This window comes from Schistocerca serialis, chromosome 6, assembly GCF_023864345.2.
Source record: "Schistocerca serialis cubense isolate TAMUIC-IGC-003099 chromosome 6, iqSchSeri2.2, whole genome shotgun sequence".
Taxonomy (NCBI): domain Eukaryota; kingdom Metazoa; phylum Arthropoda; class Insecta; order Orthoptera; family Acrididae; genus Schistocerca; species Schistocerca serialis.
In genome coordinates, this window is record NC_064643.1 from 134439879 (window position 1) to 134455825 (window position 15947).

The 15947-nt window shown below is 39.5% G+C and overlaps 1 protein-coding gene across 1 annotated transcript in view; it reads right to left on the bottom strand.

The window, feature by feature from the left end:
* Nucleotides 1-15947, bottom strand: part of LOC126483807 (probable RNA polymerase II nuclear localization protein SLC7A6OS) — a 61211-nt gene that overhangs the window by 10600 nt on the left and 34664 nt on the right. Inside the window, exons 3-4 of the mRNA XM_050106989.1 lie at nt 7340-7507; nt 194-423 (exon numbers count right to left, since the gene is read on the bottom strand). Coding sequence (XP_049962946.1) covers nt 194-423; nt 7340-7507 — 398 coding nt within the window. The remainder of the gene's footprint in view (nt 1-193; nt 424-7339; nt 7508-15947) is intronic.

A 15947-nucleotide genomic window follows, 5' to 3' on the forward strand; every position in this document is an offset into this window, starting at 1 on the left:
ATACACTAACTAATTCCCTATATGTTGCACGGTAATGAGTTGGATGACACAAGAAAAATTCTGAATTAGTCACAACAGTATAAAATATACGAATTATTCTAAAGGTAACATACCTTTATCTTGAAAGGTAATGCCACATGCTGACTTAATGAGACTAATGGGGCAAGCAACATGCATAAGAGGCAACAATTACCTATTATCAGAATCTGGATAATCATTGCGCCAATTATTTTCATCATTTGAATCACTGTCCTCTTCCTCCAACTGAGATTTATCATCGTCTTCATCTACATCATATACCAGTTCTGATTCCATAGGATGGATACTCAGTTGAGTGTCCAACAACATGTCATCAAAATCAATCTTTTCTGTGTAATACAAATCATATACGTAGTTTTTATCTTCGCTAGAAGGGTTTGTTATCTGAAACAATGTTGACAGCATAATTATTAGCACAAAAGATATATACAATAGGAAGTCAAAAGAGTAGTAATATGTTTGCCCTTTCACATGAAAATACCCTGATAAAACAATATTTTATATAAAGACGAGGTTAATTAGGATTGACAGAGTAAAAATGTGTGTGTGTGTGTGTGTGTGTGTGTGTGTGTGTGAAAGGAGGGGGAGAGGTGCATCTATGAGTGCACAATCCTGACAAGAGAGTAAGAATAATGCATAATTACTAAATGTTTCCCAAGAAAAATGGAGACAGCACTGAGCAGTATGCACATTTAAAATACTGATTTTGTCTACAGCAGTCTGCTATTGGCATTACTATATTGCTGCAACAGTCATCTGGTACACAACCATTATTATTTCAGTGTTTAAAATTGTTTAAGGGCATCCATATTTCAACTTCAAAGTTAGGCAGTCAAAATGCTCCATCTCAGACACTACTCAAAGATCATCACAATTGTCGCCCCTGTAAAGGAGAGTCACTTAATAAGTGGCAGAATTCAAGGAGACTGATGTACAGTTTCAACAGATGTAAATCCACCCAGACTGCATCTCTGTGTCACTGTTTATGTGAAACAGGGCTGCAGTACATATTGACGACTGAAATCTGAGAGCAAAGAGAGATGATCTCTGTCCAACCTTTTTGCCTTTACATATGTCTGCCTGTGTCTGTATATGTGCGGATGGATATATATATATATATATATATATATATAAAACAAAGATGAGGTGACTTACCGAACAAAAGCGCTGGCAGGTCGATAGACACACAAACAAACACAAACATACACAAAATTCAAGCTTTCGCAACAAACTGTTGCCTCATCAGGAAAGAGGGAAGGAGAGGGGAAGACGAAAGGAAGTGGGTTTTAAGGGAGAGGGTAAGGAGTCATTCCAATCCCGGGAGCGGAAAGACTTACCTTAGGGGGAAAAAAGGACAGGTATACACTCGCACACACGCACATATCCATCCACACATACAGACACAAGCAGACAGAGTAAAAATGCGTGTGTGTGTGTGTGTGTGTGTGTGTGTGTGTGTGTGAATATATGTCTGCTTGTGTCTGTATGTGTGGATGGATATGTGCGTGTGTGCGAGTGTATACCTGTCCTTTTTTCCCCCTAAGGTAAGTCTTTCCGCTCCCGGGATTGGAATGACTCCTTACCCTCTCCCTTAAAACCCACTTCCTTTCGTCTTCCCCTCTCCTTCCCTCTTTCCTGATGAGGCAACAGTTTGTTGCGAAAGCTTGAATTTTGTGTGTATGTTTGTGTTTGTTTGTGTGTCTATCGACCTGCCAGCGCTTTTGTTCGGTAAGTCACCTCATCTTTGTTTTTATATATAATTTTTCCCACGTGGAATGTTTCCTTCCATTTTATATATATATATATATATATATATATATATATATATATATATCTGTGTGTGTGTGTGTGTGTGTGTGTGTGTGTGTGTGTGTGTGTGTGTGTGTGAGAGAGAGAGAGAGAGAGAGAGAGAGAGAGAGAGAGAGAGAGAGAGAGTGTATACCTGTCCTTTTCCCCCCTAAGGTAAGTCTTTCCGCTCCCGGGATTGGAATGACTCCTTACCCTCTCCCTTAACACCAACACCCTTTCATCTTTCCCCATCCTTCCCTCTTTCCTGATGAAGCAACCTTGGGTTGCAAAAGCTTGAAATTTGTGTGCGTGTTTGTGTGTTTTTTATTGTACCAGCACTTTCTCATTTATTAAGTCACAGCATCTTTGTTTTTTAAATCATTAATTAATTTCCTTTTTGCTGAGCACCAGGCTAGATCACTAATCAATCCAAATCACACCTCTTCATTGTAACAAGTCTTCTAGTCCTGGACATGGACACTACATCTGAATAACAAAGAGAGAGAGGGGGAAAATAATGTGCTGAATTACTGGTAGTGAGCCTTACATTTTGTATGATCTAGTGCATTGTACAATACAAGTGGAAGGAATTACATTAAAATCATTCCTCCTGGTCACTGAAAGGCACTTTAACTGTTTCTGAATGTTTACAGGAGCATTGTCAAATGTTTCCATATGTCTTTTATCTTCACATACTGTGCATTTGGTGCTTACATTCATACCTCTGCTTCTTCAGTTCTGTAGTAAGCTAGTAATTAATCATAAAATTTTGTGATTATGTGTTCGGTCATTTAATGAATAAGAACAATTCTGGAACTCTGCTTTGCAATGTGTATAAACTAATCAATACGACTCGGCAAATGAATAGCACTAAAAGTAACCAATCAACACACACTTAAATTTATAGCTACAATGTACAAGACACTGTGTGCATGGAATTTTTTTTAATGAGAAACAGGATTAAAAACGAACAATGGAAATCCCAGAGTAGAATAACAAAAATCCCAGAATGGAATAACAACAATATCAAAAGGATAGATTGCTACTCACCACTTTGAGATGTCAAATCACAGACAGCCACAACAAAAAAGAATATTAGAAATATTTTTACTTTCAAACAAAGTCCTTCATCAGAAACAGAACTATCACATATTCACACAACTCGCATACACGTGGCTACTGTCTCCTGGTGCTAAGATCAGAAACAGGAGTAAAATACAAAATACACTTTTAACAAAATATGATCAGAGCATACTATCACTCTTACGACCCCTCAGAAAATTGGACAACCTGGGAGCAATTACATGAAAATGAGTGTAACAGAATGATGGAAAGACTACAACTGACCGACTGCTGTTAAAGTTGCAAATAAGCAGTCAATATTAGTACGAGAAAGCTCTATACACAACACTCAGAACTGCCAAAGAATAAGAGACTGCACAACAGTGTAAAGTATATCTTCAAGATAAGGTGGTGATAACATAGTCAACAAAATGTGTCCAAAAATCATGTGACACAGTAATATAGATACAAGATATGCTGGAAAGCAAGCTAGGGCCTGTGGGTTACAGGTTACCATATGTGGCGTCCTTCCATCAGTGGTATACAGAATGTCAATATGGGGTGCATGGGTCACACGCGGCAAAACAGTACCCACATTTATTCTTCACACTCTGCGTAAGGCTGCATGGAAAAAGCTTGCAATAAAGTATCAAACTATTGAACAATCTGCATGTCAGCAATGGTTAGTGGTGCTTGAGTTAGCTTAGAGCATCTCATGTAGGATTAATCAGATTTAAGTGCACGTAAAGAGTTATATATTATCCAACATGTGATGCATTCACGTTGCATGTACTCAGCCTTATCATGCACCAGATGGAATCCTGGACTGCATGCACCACAAAAAGACTGCAGGATTTCGTCTGTATTATTACAAATATCACAATACCCCACGGAATACATTCAGTGGCATATGTGCTCTTGATCTAACACTGTCCCATATATTGCCGATTCCCTCTTATCTGTGCTATTCCACAATGGTGGCATGGTTGTAACATAACTCAAGAACATGCTAGAGTAAAAAACTGGAAGAATAGCTTTTCAGGCCAAATCACAACAAATCTGTGAGCAGGACATTATTCCACTGTTCTTGAACTATCTCATGATAGGCAAAACATCACATCAGTCCAAGCCACCAGATACCTTTTTTGTGTGGAAATGCATCTGGTGGATCACTGGACATACAGAGTAACTTCACAAAGTAGACACTACACAGTTCAATGGAGGAGTGTAGATCAGAGACTGGCACAAGATCACCAACCAGGGCAGGTGCCATGCTGGCTGTGCTCAAGGCAAAATAACAATACTGGGACTTAGTTACAGCAATCACTCAACATAGTCCATACTCTCATTTGATATAAACAAGGCGTATGAACAACTTAGTGGATAAAGTCAGAAAGCCCATTCGGCTGTTTGCAGATAAGATGATGCTGTTGTGAAGTGGCTGACATTTCGTAAAGCAACATATTTGCACCAATGAAGGGCACAACCCATTGTGGTCTGATTTCATAATTAGTGATAAGACACTAGAAACTGTCAAAGTTGTCAAACATCTAAGAGTACATATTTGTAATGAGATTAATGGAATGACCACATAAAATTAGTTGTAGCAAAAACTATGAGGAGATAGCTTACCCTTGTTCAGCAAATCTTTGAAATTTCTGTTCAGTTTGGGACCCTTACCAGATGGGATTAATAAAAAAACAGAAATAAAAAAGTAGCTTACTTCATCGCAAGTTTGTGTTGTAATCATGAAAGTGTCATGGAAATGCACATCCAACTACAGTGTCAGATGCTACAAGAGAGGCATTTTGCATATTGGAGAGATTTGCTACTAATGCTGAGAATGTACATTTTAAGACAGAGTTAAGCAATATTTTACTTCCTCCCATATTTATCTTGTGAAATAATAGCAACAGTAAAAGTGGAGAAATTTACTAACAGTCATTTTTCTCACATGTCACTGCGAAAGCATCAGAAAAAAAGGGAAGTGAGATTCAGCTGCTACCACACATCGTAAGACAGTTAGTGCAGTATAAATTTAGATCTCGATGAATGTTTATGAACTTTTCTTTGCTGACAATGCAAGTGCCATCATAAGCCTTGAAAATGCAAATCATATTTTCTTAAAAATTAATAACTGGTTCTCTAAAAATGGGCTTTTGCTGAAACTAGGTAAAAAACAATACATGCAACTCGGCATTGCAGAAGGCCTAACTACACCTTTAGAAATAACACATGACGACAAATTACTAAACTAAACAGAATATATTGATAAGACCCAAACTGGATGTTACAACTTACATGCCTTCTTAAATATCTAAGCTCTGCAAATTTTGTGTTATGGATAATATCCAATTTTGGCGACTGAAATGTAAAAATTTTGATTTTTCTTTTCTTATTTTTATTCTTTAAAGTCTTACAGCCACCATATTCTGGGGTAAATAGTCATGAAGAAAAGGTGTTTGTTACACAGAAGTGTGTAATAAGAATAATATGAGGTGCTCACTCTTGAGCCACTTGTAGACAGCTCTTAAAACAATAGGGAATACTGATAACAGCCTCATAGTACACTTTCTCGCTTACGACTTTTGTTGTCAACAATCAATCACAGTTTGAAAGTAACAGTAATATTCATAAATACAGCAATACATAGAGAAATTATTTACACTATCCATCACTCGGCCTTAGTATGGCACAGAAAAAAGTGAAGTATTTAGCTGTAAAAAATCTTTGATCATTTATTGAGTAATGTAAAGAATATAATGGACAATAAAGTTAACTTCAAGCACAAACTGAAAACATATTTGCTTGACAATTTCTTCTACTCCATACAAAATTAGTAGTGTGATATGTGGGTATCAGTGACAATCACTGTGTTATTACTGTATGAATTAAGAAATGTATAGGTGCATAAAATCTGGAGAGAACTGCATCAAGAAGTAAGACTGTGTACTGTGTTGTTGTTCTGGTCTTCAGTCCACATACTGGTTTGATGCAGCTCTCCATGCTACTCTATCCTGTGCAAGCTTCTTCATCTCCTAGTACCTACCGCAACCTACATTCTTCTGAATCTGCTTAGTGTATTCATCTCTTGGTCTCCCACTACGATTTTTACCCTCCACGCTGCCCTCCAATGCTCAATTTGTGATCCCTTGATGCCTCAGAACATGTCCTACCAACCGGTCCCTTCTTCTTGTCAAGTTGTGCCACAAACTCATCTTCTTCCCAATTCTATTCAATAACTCCTCATTAGTTATGTGATCTACCCATCTAATGGCTCTGAGCACTATGGGACTCAACTGCTTACGCATCTAATCTTCAGCATTCTTCTGTAGCACCACATTTCGAAAGCTTCTATTCTCTTCTTGTCCAAACTATTTATAGTCCATGTTTCATTTCCATACATGGCTACACTCCATACAAATACTTTCAGAAACGACTTCCTGACACTTAAATCTATACTCAAGGTTAACAAATTTATCTCCTTCAGAAATGCTTTCCTTGCCATTGCCAGTCTACATTTTATATATTCTCTACTTCAACCATCATCAGTTATTTTGCTCCCCAAAGAGCAAAACTCATTTACTACTTTAAGTGTCTCATTTCCTAATCTAATTCCCTCAGTATCACCTGATTTAATTTGACTACATTCCATTATCCTCGTTTTGCTGTTGTTGATGTTCATCTTATATCCTCCTTTCAAGACACTGTCCATTGCATTCGGCTGCTCTTCCAGGTCCGACTGTGTAACTGTACAGGCAATATCGTACGGCAAGTTCTGTAAAGCTAGCAATAATTAATTCTCAAGTACTGGTATTGGTACAAAAGTATTTACTACCTTTATAACAATATAATGAAAGAATAGTTGCTACTCGCCATATAGCGGAGATGATGAGTCGCAGAAAGGCACAACAAAAAGACTGTCAGGAACTTAGCTTTTGGCCAACAAGGCCTTTGTCAAAAATAGACAGCATACACACAGACATGCACACACATAAATGCAGCTCACACACAGATGTCAGTCTCTGGCAGCTGGAGCCAGAGACTGTGGTCATCTGTGTGTGAGCTGCATTTGTGTGTGTGTGGGGGGGGGGGGGGGGGGGGGGAGGGGGGGCACCTGCGCGCTTTCTATTTCTGACAAAGTCCTTGTTGGTTGAAAGCTACGTTTCTGACAGTCTTTTTGTATGGTGAGTAGCAACTCTCCTTTACATTATATTGTTACATTTCATCCTGGATTTTCCATTATTTTATTTATCTTTCCTTGTCATTTTTATTGTACACACATTTTTTTCAGATTTTGTAAGCAACAAATTCAGGTTTCAGTGGTACACAACTGCTATTGCAAATGCATATTTTACTGTGCAACAAGAATGGATATTAGTGACAAAATTCCTCACACAAGAAACCAAACATAATCTGCATGGCATGCTTACAAAGGACAATTACAAACCTCTGATGGTGTAGTATGATCTTTATTCCTCTCTGGTGGACTTTTTTCAATATCAACCACTGTTATCATTTGACTCCCTTCCTTTTCTCCAGATCCAGCTGCTTCTGTGGGCGGTGACTTCTCATCGTCTGTGTCAGCTGTGTTAAGTGCTCTGAAGCAGTTCACAACCTGGGAAGATTTGAATCAGCATAAATATAAAGCATCCCAAGAAGATTTCTTGCAATATTAGAAGTGAGCACCTGTGACACAGTTTATATGGCAAGAAAAGGCAGAAGCCACACACGGAAGGATGCCTACAAAACTCGGAAAAGAGGATTTAAAACTCACAACTGAGGATAATCGCTAAAAAGTAGAACAGTATTATGATCACAAGAGAAAAGAACACTAACAAATCATAAGATTGCTTATTAAGAAACAATTACACACACACACACACACACACACACACACACACATACACACACACACTTTTGTTAAATACAGTTTAGTAATTTGTTTATTCATTCAATGGTGGCCTAAAGAAACACGTTGAAAACAGTGTGATCGATACCAATAGTTCAGTGCACTACACTGAGATGATATAACATATCAAATTTACACTTGATGATCAGTCTATTTCAATAGCATTCTAGCATTCACAAGATTCCCATTATAGGACTCAGAGAAGCATGTTCTTGCTACTCAGTGGGAAACCACAAAGTCTTTTCATGTGTGTCTCTGATGACTGTGTACTAACCCAAGCATTTGTTGTTCTTTCTAAGCAATAATTCGAACAGAAAGTGCAGGACAAAGAAGGTAACACCCAATAGAATGGTACAGATATACTGACCATCAATTAATCACATGCAGCATGGTTATCAATAACACCATTATTCGAGTATAAATGGTTTCCAATTCCACTTTACACTGCATGATCATTGTTAGTGTAGAGGGAGGTGGCATCGACAGTGACGAGCAGGGTGCCAGGTGGTAAAGGAACAAGAGCGTTGTTCATCACTGTTGATACTGCCTCCCTCTAAATTAACATCCCCAATGACCATGGCCTTGCTGCTATTGAACACTACCTTTTCCAACACCGAACTGTCTCCAAACTTACAACATCCTTCCTTGTCACTATCATAAGTTATATCCTCACTCATAATTACTTTCCCATTGAATATATCACCTATGCTAACCTACCATAGGCATGGCAGCTGCCATTTACTCCACACCTAGAAGTCTCTTCCGAAAAGCCTGGCCAATTGTGGTCTTCGCACCTGTAGTGACAACCAGCCCCTCTCGAAATATGCCAAGAGTCTCTCTGAGGCCTTGACAGACCAAAGTTACCCTCCCAACCATGTCCAGAAACAGATATCCTGCCTCATCTCATCAGTCACCTACCACACCCCACATACCTACAGTCCAGCCAACGACAAATGAGCTGTGACTTCTGAAATTTTCCCGGCGTATTTCTTCTTCTAATAATTTCCGGGTATGCAGCCGGATCCCGTCGACATTCTGCCACGATATTTCGGCCCAGAGACGTCCGGCCATCATCAGGTGAGTACACAACTACTGAAGAGCCCAGGTGCGTTCAGCATAAATACCGCGACTGCACCTGGGCTCTTCAGTAGTTGTGTACTCACCTGATGATGGCCGGACGTCTCTGGGCCGAAATATCGTGGCAGAATGTCGACGGGATCCAGCTGCATACCCGGAAATTATTAGAAGACAAATGAGCTCTTTTCTCATGACTCAGTACCACCCAGGACTAGAGCAACAGAATCACATTCTCTGCCGGGGTTTTTGAATACCTCTCATCCTGCTCTAAAATAATGTATATCCTCCACATTGCTCCCACAGTAGCATTCAGCTGCCCATCCAACCTACACAACGTCCTTGTCCATCCATACTCCCAAACCCTTGCTTCATGGCTCATATCACTGCAATACACCTTGATGCAAGACTTATCTCACACATTCTCCCACTTCCACCTACACCTACTGTGGTCTGATCACAGGCATCTCCTACCCCATCAAAGGCAGGACCACCTGTGAAAGCAGCCATTTGATCTAAAAACTTAGATGCAACCACTGTGTCACATTCTATGGGGTCATGACAACCAACAAGCAGTCCACATAAATGGCCACCTCTAAACTGTGGTCAAGAGACAGCTGGACCACCTAGTCACTGAACAAGTGGCCCAAAACAATGTGCACCATTTTCATGACTGCTTCACAGTGAGTGCCATCTGGATTCTTCCCAGAAACATCAGCTTTTCTAAAACACACAGATGGGAACTCTCCCTACAACATAGCCCATGTTCCCGTAATCCCCTTGGCTCAACCTTCGCTAGTCACCATCCTTGACCTGTCCCTTGCCTGCTCCCACTCCAGTATCACACGTGTCTCCTATCCCACCAATGCACCTAAACAGTTCTTTCCTCTTCCCTCTTCTCTCAACTCTCATCCCCCCCCCCCCCCCCTGTCCTATCAGCATAGCACAGCCTCCCAATGCTGCACCTAGCAGTCCTATCCTGCCCTCATCATGTCCCTGCAGGCTTCCATTGGCAGTACTAGCATCTTCCTCCATCACTATCCTGCTTACCCTACCCACCCCTACCTCATGCCTCTTTGTTACACCCACTACCGAACCCAACTAGATTTCTGGCCACGTGACACATAGTCACAATTGGACCTTATCACCTGGTAAAAGTGGCTCTCTGTGTGTGTGTGTGTGTGTGTGTGTGTGTGTGTGTGTTTTGCCGTGTGAATATGTGTGAGCTTTTTTTTTTACTTCTGAAGAAGAAATTTGCCCAAAAGCTGAAAATGTAAGACAGAGATATCAAAACCATATTTTGAACTGGAAAATATTTCCAGGGGCAGAAGCATAAGCGGAACATAATTTATTGAATATGAACCACACGTTACAAGTGAAGAAATTGAAAAAAAGGTGGAAATTAAAGAGATGGCAGCTGGGTAAGTTTACAGACCCAGAGGTTACTGAGAATTTCAAAGAGAGCATTAGAAACTGACTGACTGAAACAGGGCAAAGAAACACAATAACTTATGAGTGAGTGGCCTTGAGAGATGAAATAGTGAATGCAGCAGAGGAGCAAAGAGGCAAAGTCCCACAGAAATCCTTTGATAACATACAATATATTCAATCAAAGTTATGAAATTAGAAAATATAAAAATGCTATAAATGAAGCAGGGAAAAGACAATACAGATGTCAAAAAAAGTGAGACTGACTGGAAGTGCAAAATGGCAAAGCAGAAGCAGGAAAGGCTAGATGAGAAATACAAGGATGTAGAAGAATGCATAACCAAAGAAGATTGACATTGCCTACAGCAAAATTACAGACACCTTTGGAGAAAGGAGGAACACCCATATAACAAAGAGTTTAGATTACAAACAACTGTTAAGCAAAGAGGGGAAAGGTGTAAGAGAAATGAAACTGGAGGCAATATTATAGGCAGGGAAGAGGCAGTAAATGAAGAGGAGTTCAGAGATATGATACCATGAAAATAAATTGTCAGAGGACTGAAAGATCTTTGTGGAAACAAGGCCCGTGAAGTAGAGAAAATACCCTCAGAATTACCAAGATCCTACGGAGGGGCCCAGCTGATACGCATAATATATGCAACAGGCAACCTCACTAAGAATTTAATAATTCCTATTCCAAAGAAGGCAGGTTCTTACAAGTGTGAACATTACCAAATTACATTGCAGGCCAGAAAACCTCGATCACATACCAGAATGATAAATTGTATCTTAGGTAATTTTCTGTGTCAACTGTGCCGCACAGAACTTGTCGTGAAGAACTGCATTGCATCAGCAACACCTTCCATGATAAACAAACAGAATCCTGCAAACAATGGGTTAGAGAGCTAAACAGAGAGGTCATCAACCTGCAAGCACTGACTTACCAACAACAAATGTGGTATTTAGTCTCACTGCGGTGAAGCCCCCTTCCTTCTGGTCGGAGAATCCAGTATTGTGGTTTGCCTAACTTGAGTGTCAATTTGTTTTGGTCAACAGCAAACTCAAACAGAACTAAATCTAGTTATGTGGTGGCTCTACATAACAAGCTAATGGCTATGGAGGTACACAACAGCCTAGCTTCACTGCCAAGCATTGAAAAATACATATCCATCAAGCATGCACATGTAAGATGTCATATAGTCAGAAGCCAAATGGCTTGAAAAATTGCTCTGCGCAAAAGAACTAGGCAATCACACACCGTCTCAACTACTGTGTTGTCTTTGCACACTCATAGGCAACACAATTAATGATGATATTCTACGGAATACACAGTTGTCACACTTGCCTGCGGATGTACAAAAATTAGTCATACTTTGTGCTGGTGACCTCTACGTTCTTGATCAAACTGCACTGAGCAAATTATCAAAATGTATTCTTCCACAGGCTTGGCAACCATCTTCACCAGCACAAAGTCCTCTGGGTGCACAACAAGTGCAAGTAACTGAACCATCTAAGCGAATTGTGGCCCTTCAAATGTGGCACTCCACACACGCCTAGTGATGGCAACATTTTCCAGCAGAAAGAAGTGTTTGCCAACCAGGGAGGATATCAGAGGTATCACAGAAAATTTGGAGCTGTGGCTCGGCCATGTCAACCACCCTGTGACACGGAAAATGTTGCCAGACATCAGTAGTGATGGCAGCTGTTTTCAAACTGGACAGCAATCAACTGTTTATAATAGAGCACTCTATGAAGCTACAATTCCTCATTGGTACAAGCGCTGATGCCTCAGTTTATTCTTCTTCACATCTTTCACAGCAAAGTATCAATGACAGTCACCTGTATGCTGCAAAAGGATCTTCCGTGAAGACCTACAAGAATGTCACCTTACCTCCAAATTTCAATTTTCGAAATTAATTCATATGGAAATATATAGTCATCAATGTGCTATACCTGATCACTGTAGCACATTTCTTATAGTTTTATGGCCCTCCCACAGATCTTTGCCACCAATGCTTGCTTGACTCTACAACACAGCTGCCTGGTCTTGGACACCTACACCACATAAACAATGTTGGCTACAAAGTGCTGGTAACCCACCATCTAAAGTCCTGTTACGCCAGTTCCCTGGAGTCATCCATGTGTCACCTATCCCAGCACCAGTAAGACATTCAATAGTTTGTCACATTGGCACCAGACCTGACCATCAGTCCACACAAGACCTTGCATCTTCCTCCATACAAACTAAAGTCCGCAATGCCAGAGCTATCTTTTATGTTGACACAAGACATCAATTGCACTTCAGATAGCAGTTGGACTCACAATTCCATATTGTCTCTAAGAAGAGCAATGGGTGGCAGTCTTGTGACGAGTTTTACTAAAATACCTTCTTCCTTTATGTCAAACAAATTCACTGATAAATTTACTGCTTAAACCAATTATTTTTTAATTGATCTCAAATTCAAATCCACAGATATTTTAAAATAATTTTTCCTACCTAGTATTCTGCAGGGACCTTTTTCTTCTAAAAGTACACAAGCATACAACCATCACTCTCTAGCATTAATCTATCCAATTCTAGCTCTTTCCCCAGACTCAGCTGATTCATCATCAAGCATTTGTGAAAAACTGTCTCTTATCATCAAAGCTGTTATTTGTGAGCATTCTAATTTAATTTTCAGACTCAAAGGCACTACAATATAGTTCTTTCCTTACAGTTTTACATTTTGATATAGGTTTATTTGCCCCCGCCCTCTTTTTTTTTTTTTTTTTTTTTTTTTTTTTTTTTTTTTTTTTTTTTTTTTTTTTTTTTTGCAGAAGTTTGATGTTTCCTTAATGTTTCTCTTTACTTTCTCTCAGAGTATTTCTTGTTTTTCAAGAGTATCTGTGGCTATTTTGCTTCCTTCATTTTGTATGCCTACAACTTTTTCTTGTTGCAGCCTTGCAGCCTTGAGATACAGTTGAACTTGTTCTGGTGAACGCAATATGGTGCTAGATTTTGTATTACTAAGTGTCCTATTTCACCTGAAGTCACACTGCCACTCTACTGGCTATGCTTCCTGATATTGAACGACCTGTAAAAGCGGATTGCCTAAAGATTGTTTCATCCTTATTCCTTTTATTAAAATGAATATTAAGAATCTCAATAGACTTTTTGTAAACTTTCTGTGCTGGCTTCAGCTGCTGATGTTTCAGCCGGCACAGCTTTTATTGGGCTTGGGGGACAGCAATGTAAGAACCCAAAAGTCTCCGTCTGTCAATACATCTCTGTCAATAGAACATATGCTCATTTTCTTGAAACCACTGACAATGTTACAATGTATGAGAGTAAATCTGGCCATCAGATTCTGAAACACTTTGATGTAAAATGTGTCACTAACCAGATGGATTTGCTGCACAAATGGTTCCAGGAGGAGACCATTTAAGAACAAAGCTTTTGATGTTAACTCTCAGAAAAATAAGCATTGAAGGAACATGGTTCCTGAGAGCATAGCATAGCATAGAGCAATGCAGTTAGCATTACTAAGTGTCCTATTTCACCAGAAGTCACACTGCCAATCTGTTTTACTCCTCTCGGGGCAACTACTTTACTAGGTTTTTGATTAGTTGTCACACCTGTTTCATCTGAATTCCAAATACAGTGTGGTGGAAAGGGCCTAATCGCCACCGCAAAGTCTCTAGACTCCCTTTTTTGTAAGTCAGTACACCATTTCTGCAATGGGCTTTATGTACTCTACTAAACTTAATTCTTCAGCACCATTAACCACCTTTTTGGTATCATACTTGATATCATAAGACTATTCATCAGTGCCAGATTTCTCAAATGATTGGAAATGTCAAACAAGTATACTGACTGTGACATTGTTAATTTTACAGGCGTCTCTGATAGAAATCTTGTTCTCTCCTGGAGAACTGATGGCTTTCACAGCTTTATCAGTAGTTTCTGTATCATCAGGGACTTTTTGTCTCTTTTATGTCCTGGAATTGCAACCTACAACACAACACCACAAAATAACAACATCTTGTATCTTGAATCACTGATCCAAAGTACATGATGTATTTGGGAGTTGATGTAGAAGACAGTGCAGTTTGCAATGGAAATCTGAACTACTACTTTCAGTTTAGTTTTAAATTTACAAACTATGTGTGGGATTACTGACCAGATCATACAGAATGAAGTAGGGTACATGATGTATTCTTCAACCTTAGCAAAAGTCATCAAAAACCAAAAACTAAACACAAAAAACACATGCAGTTGCTCAGCACAAGGACAGACTGGCAGAGTGCCCCGGTGAGTAATGCATGAATCACTTCAACTCTTGCACTCTATGTGGCAGCACATTCTGAACCAAGTGAACCATGGTACAGCACGACTAAGGTACAAAGTCTCCTCTACACAGTTTCTTGGGCTTGACAAAATTTTACTGATGTTTTGACGTGCCTCTCAATAAATTCCTTTAAGGTTTGCCTAAATATGGAAACATGCTATAGTGGACTGATGGAAAGCATCTTTTGCCAGAGTGAAAACTGTGATTACAGTAGCTGCATAATCAGTTCAGCCCGCTCTTGATGCACCTCTTTCAGGTGTTGTTGTTATGGTCTTCAGTCTGAAGGCTGGTTTGATGCAGATCTCCAAGCTACTCTATCCTGTGCAAGCCTCTTCATCTCCGAGTAACTACTGCAACCTACATCCACCTAAATCTGCTTACTGTATTTATCTCTTGGTCTCCCCTCTATGTTCTTTCCCCACACACTTCCCTCCAGTACTAAATTGGTAATCCCTTGCTGTCTCAAAATGTGTCCTACAACCGATCTCTTCTTTTGGTCAGGTTGTACCACAAATTTCTCTTCTCCCCACTTCTATCCAGTAAATTATCTACCCATCTAATCTTCAACATTCTACTGTTGCACCACATTTCAAAAGCTTCTATTCTCTTCTTGTCTAAATTATTTATCATACACGTATCACTTCCATACATGGCTACACTCCATACAAATACTTTCTGAAAAGACTCCCTGACACTTAAATCTATACTCGATGTTAACAAATTTCTCTTTTTCAGAACAGCTTTCCTTGCCATTGCCAGTCTGCATTTTATATGCTCCCTACTTTGACCACCATCAGTTATTTTGCTTCCCAAATAGTGAAACTCATTTACTACTCTAAGTGTCTCATTTCCTAATCTAATTCCCTCAGCATCACCTGATTTAATTTGACTACATGCCACTATCCTCGATTCGCTTTTGTTGATGTTCATCTTATATCCCCCTTTCAAGATACTGTTCATTTCATTCAACTGATCTTCCAAGTCCTTTGCTGTCCCTCCCAAAATTGCAATGCCACCGGCAAACCTCAAAGTTTTTATTTCTTATCCCTGGACTTTAATTCCTACTCCAAATTTTTCTTTTGTTTCCTTTACAGCTTGCTCATTATACAGATTGAATAATATCAGGGATAAGCTACAACCTTGTCTCATTCCCCTCTCAACCACTGCTTCCTTTCCATGCCCCTCAACTCTTACAACTGCCCGCTGGTTTCTGTACAAATTGTAAATAGCCTTTTGCTCCCTGTATTTTACCCCTGCCACCTTTAGAATTTCAAAGAGAGTATTCCACTCAACACTGTCAAAAGCTTTCTCTAAGT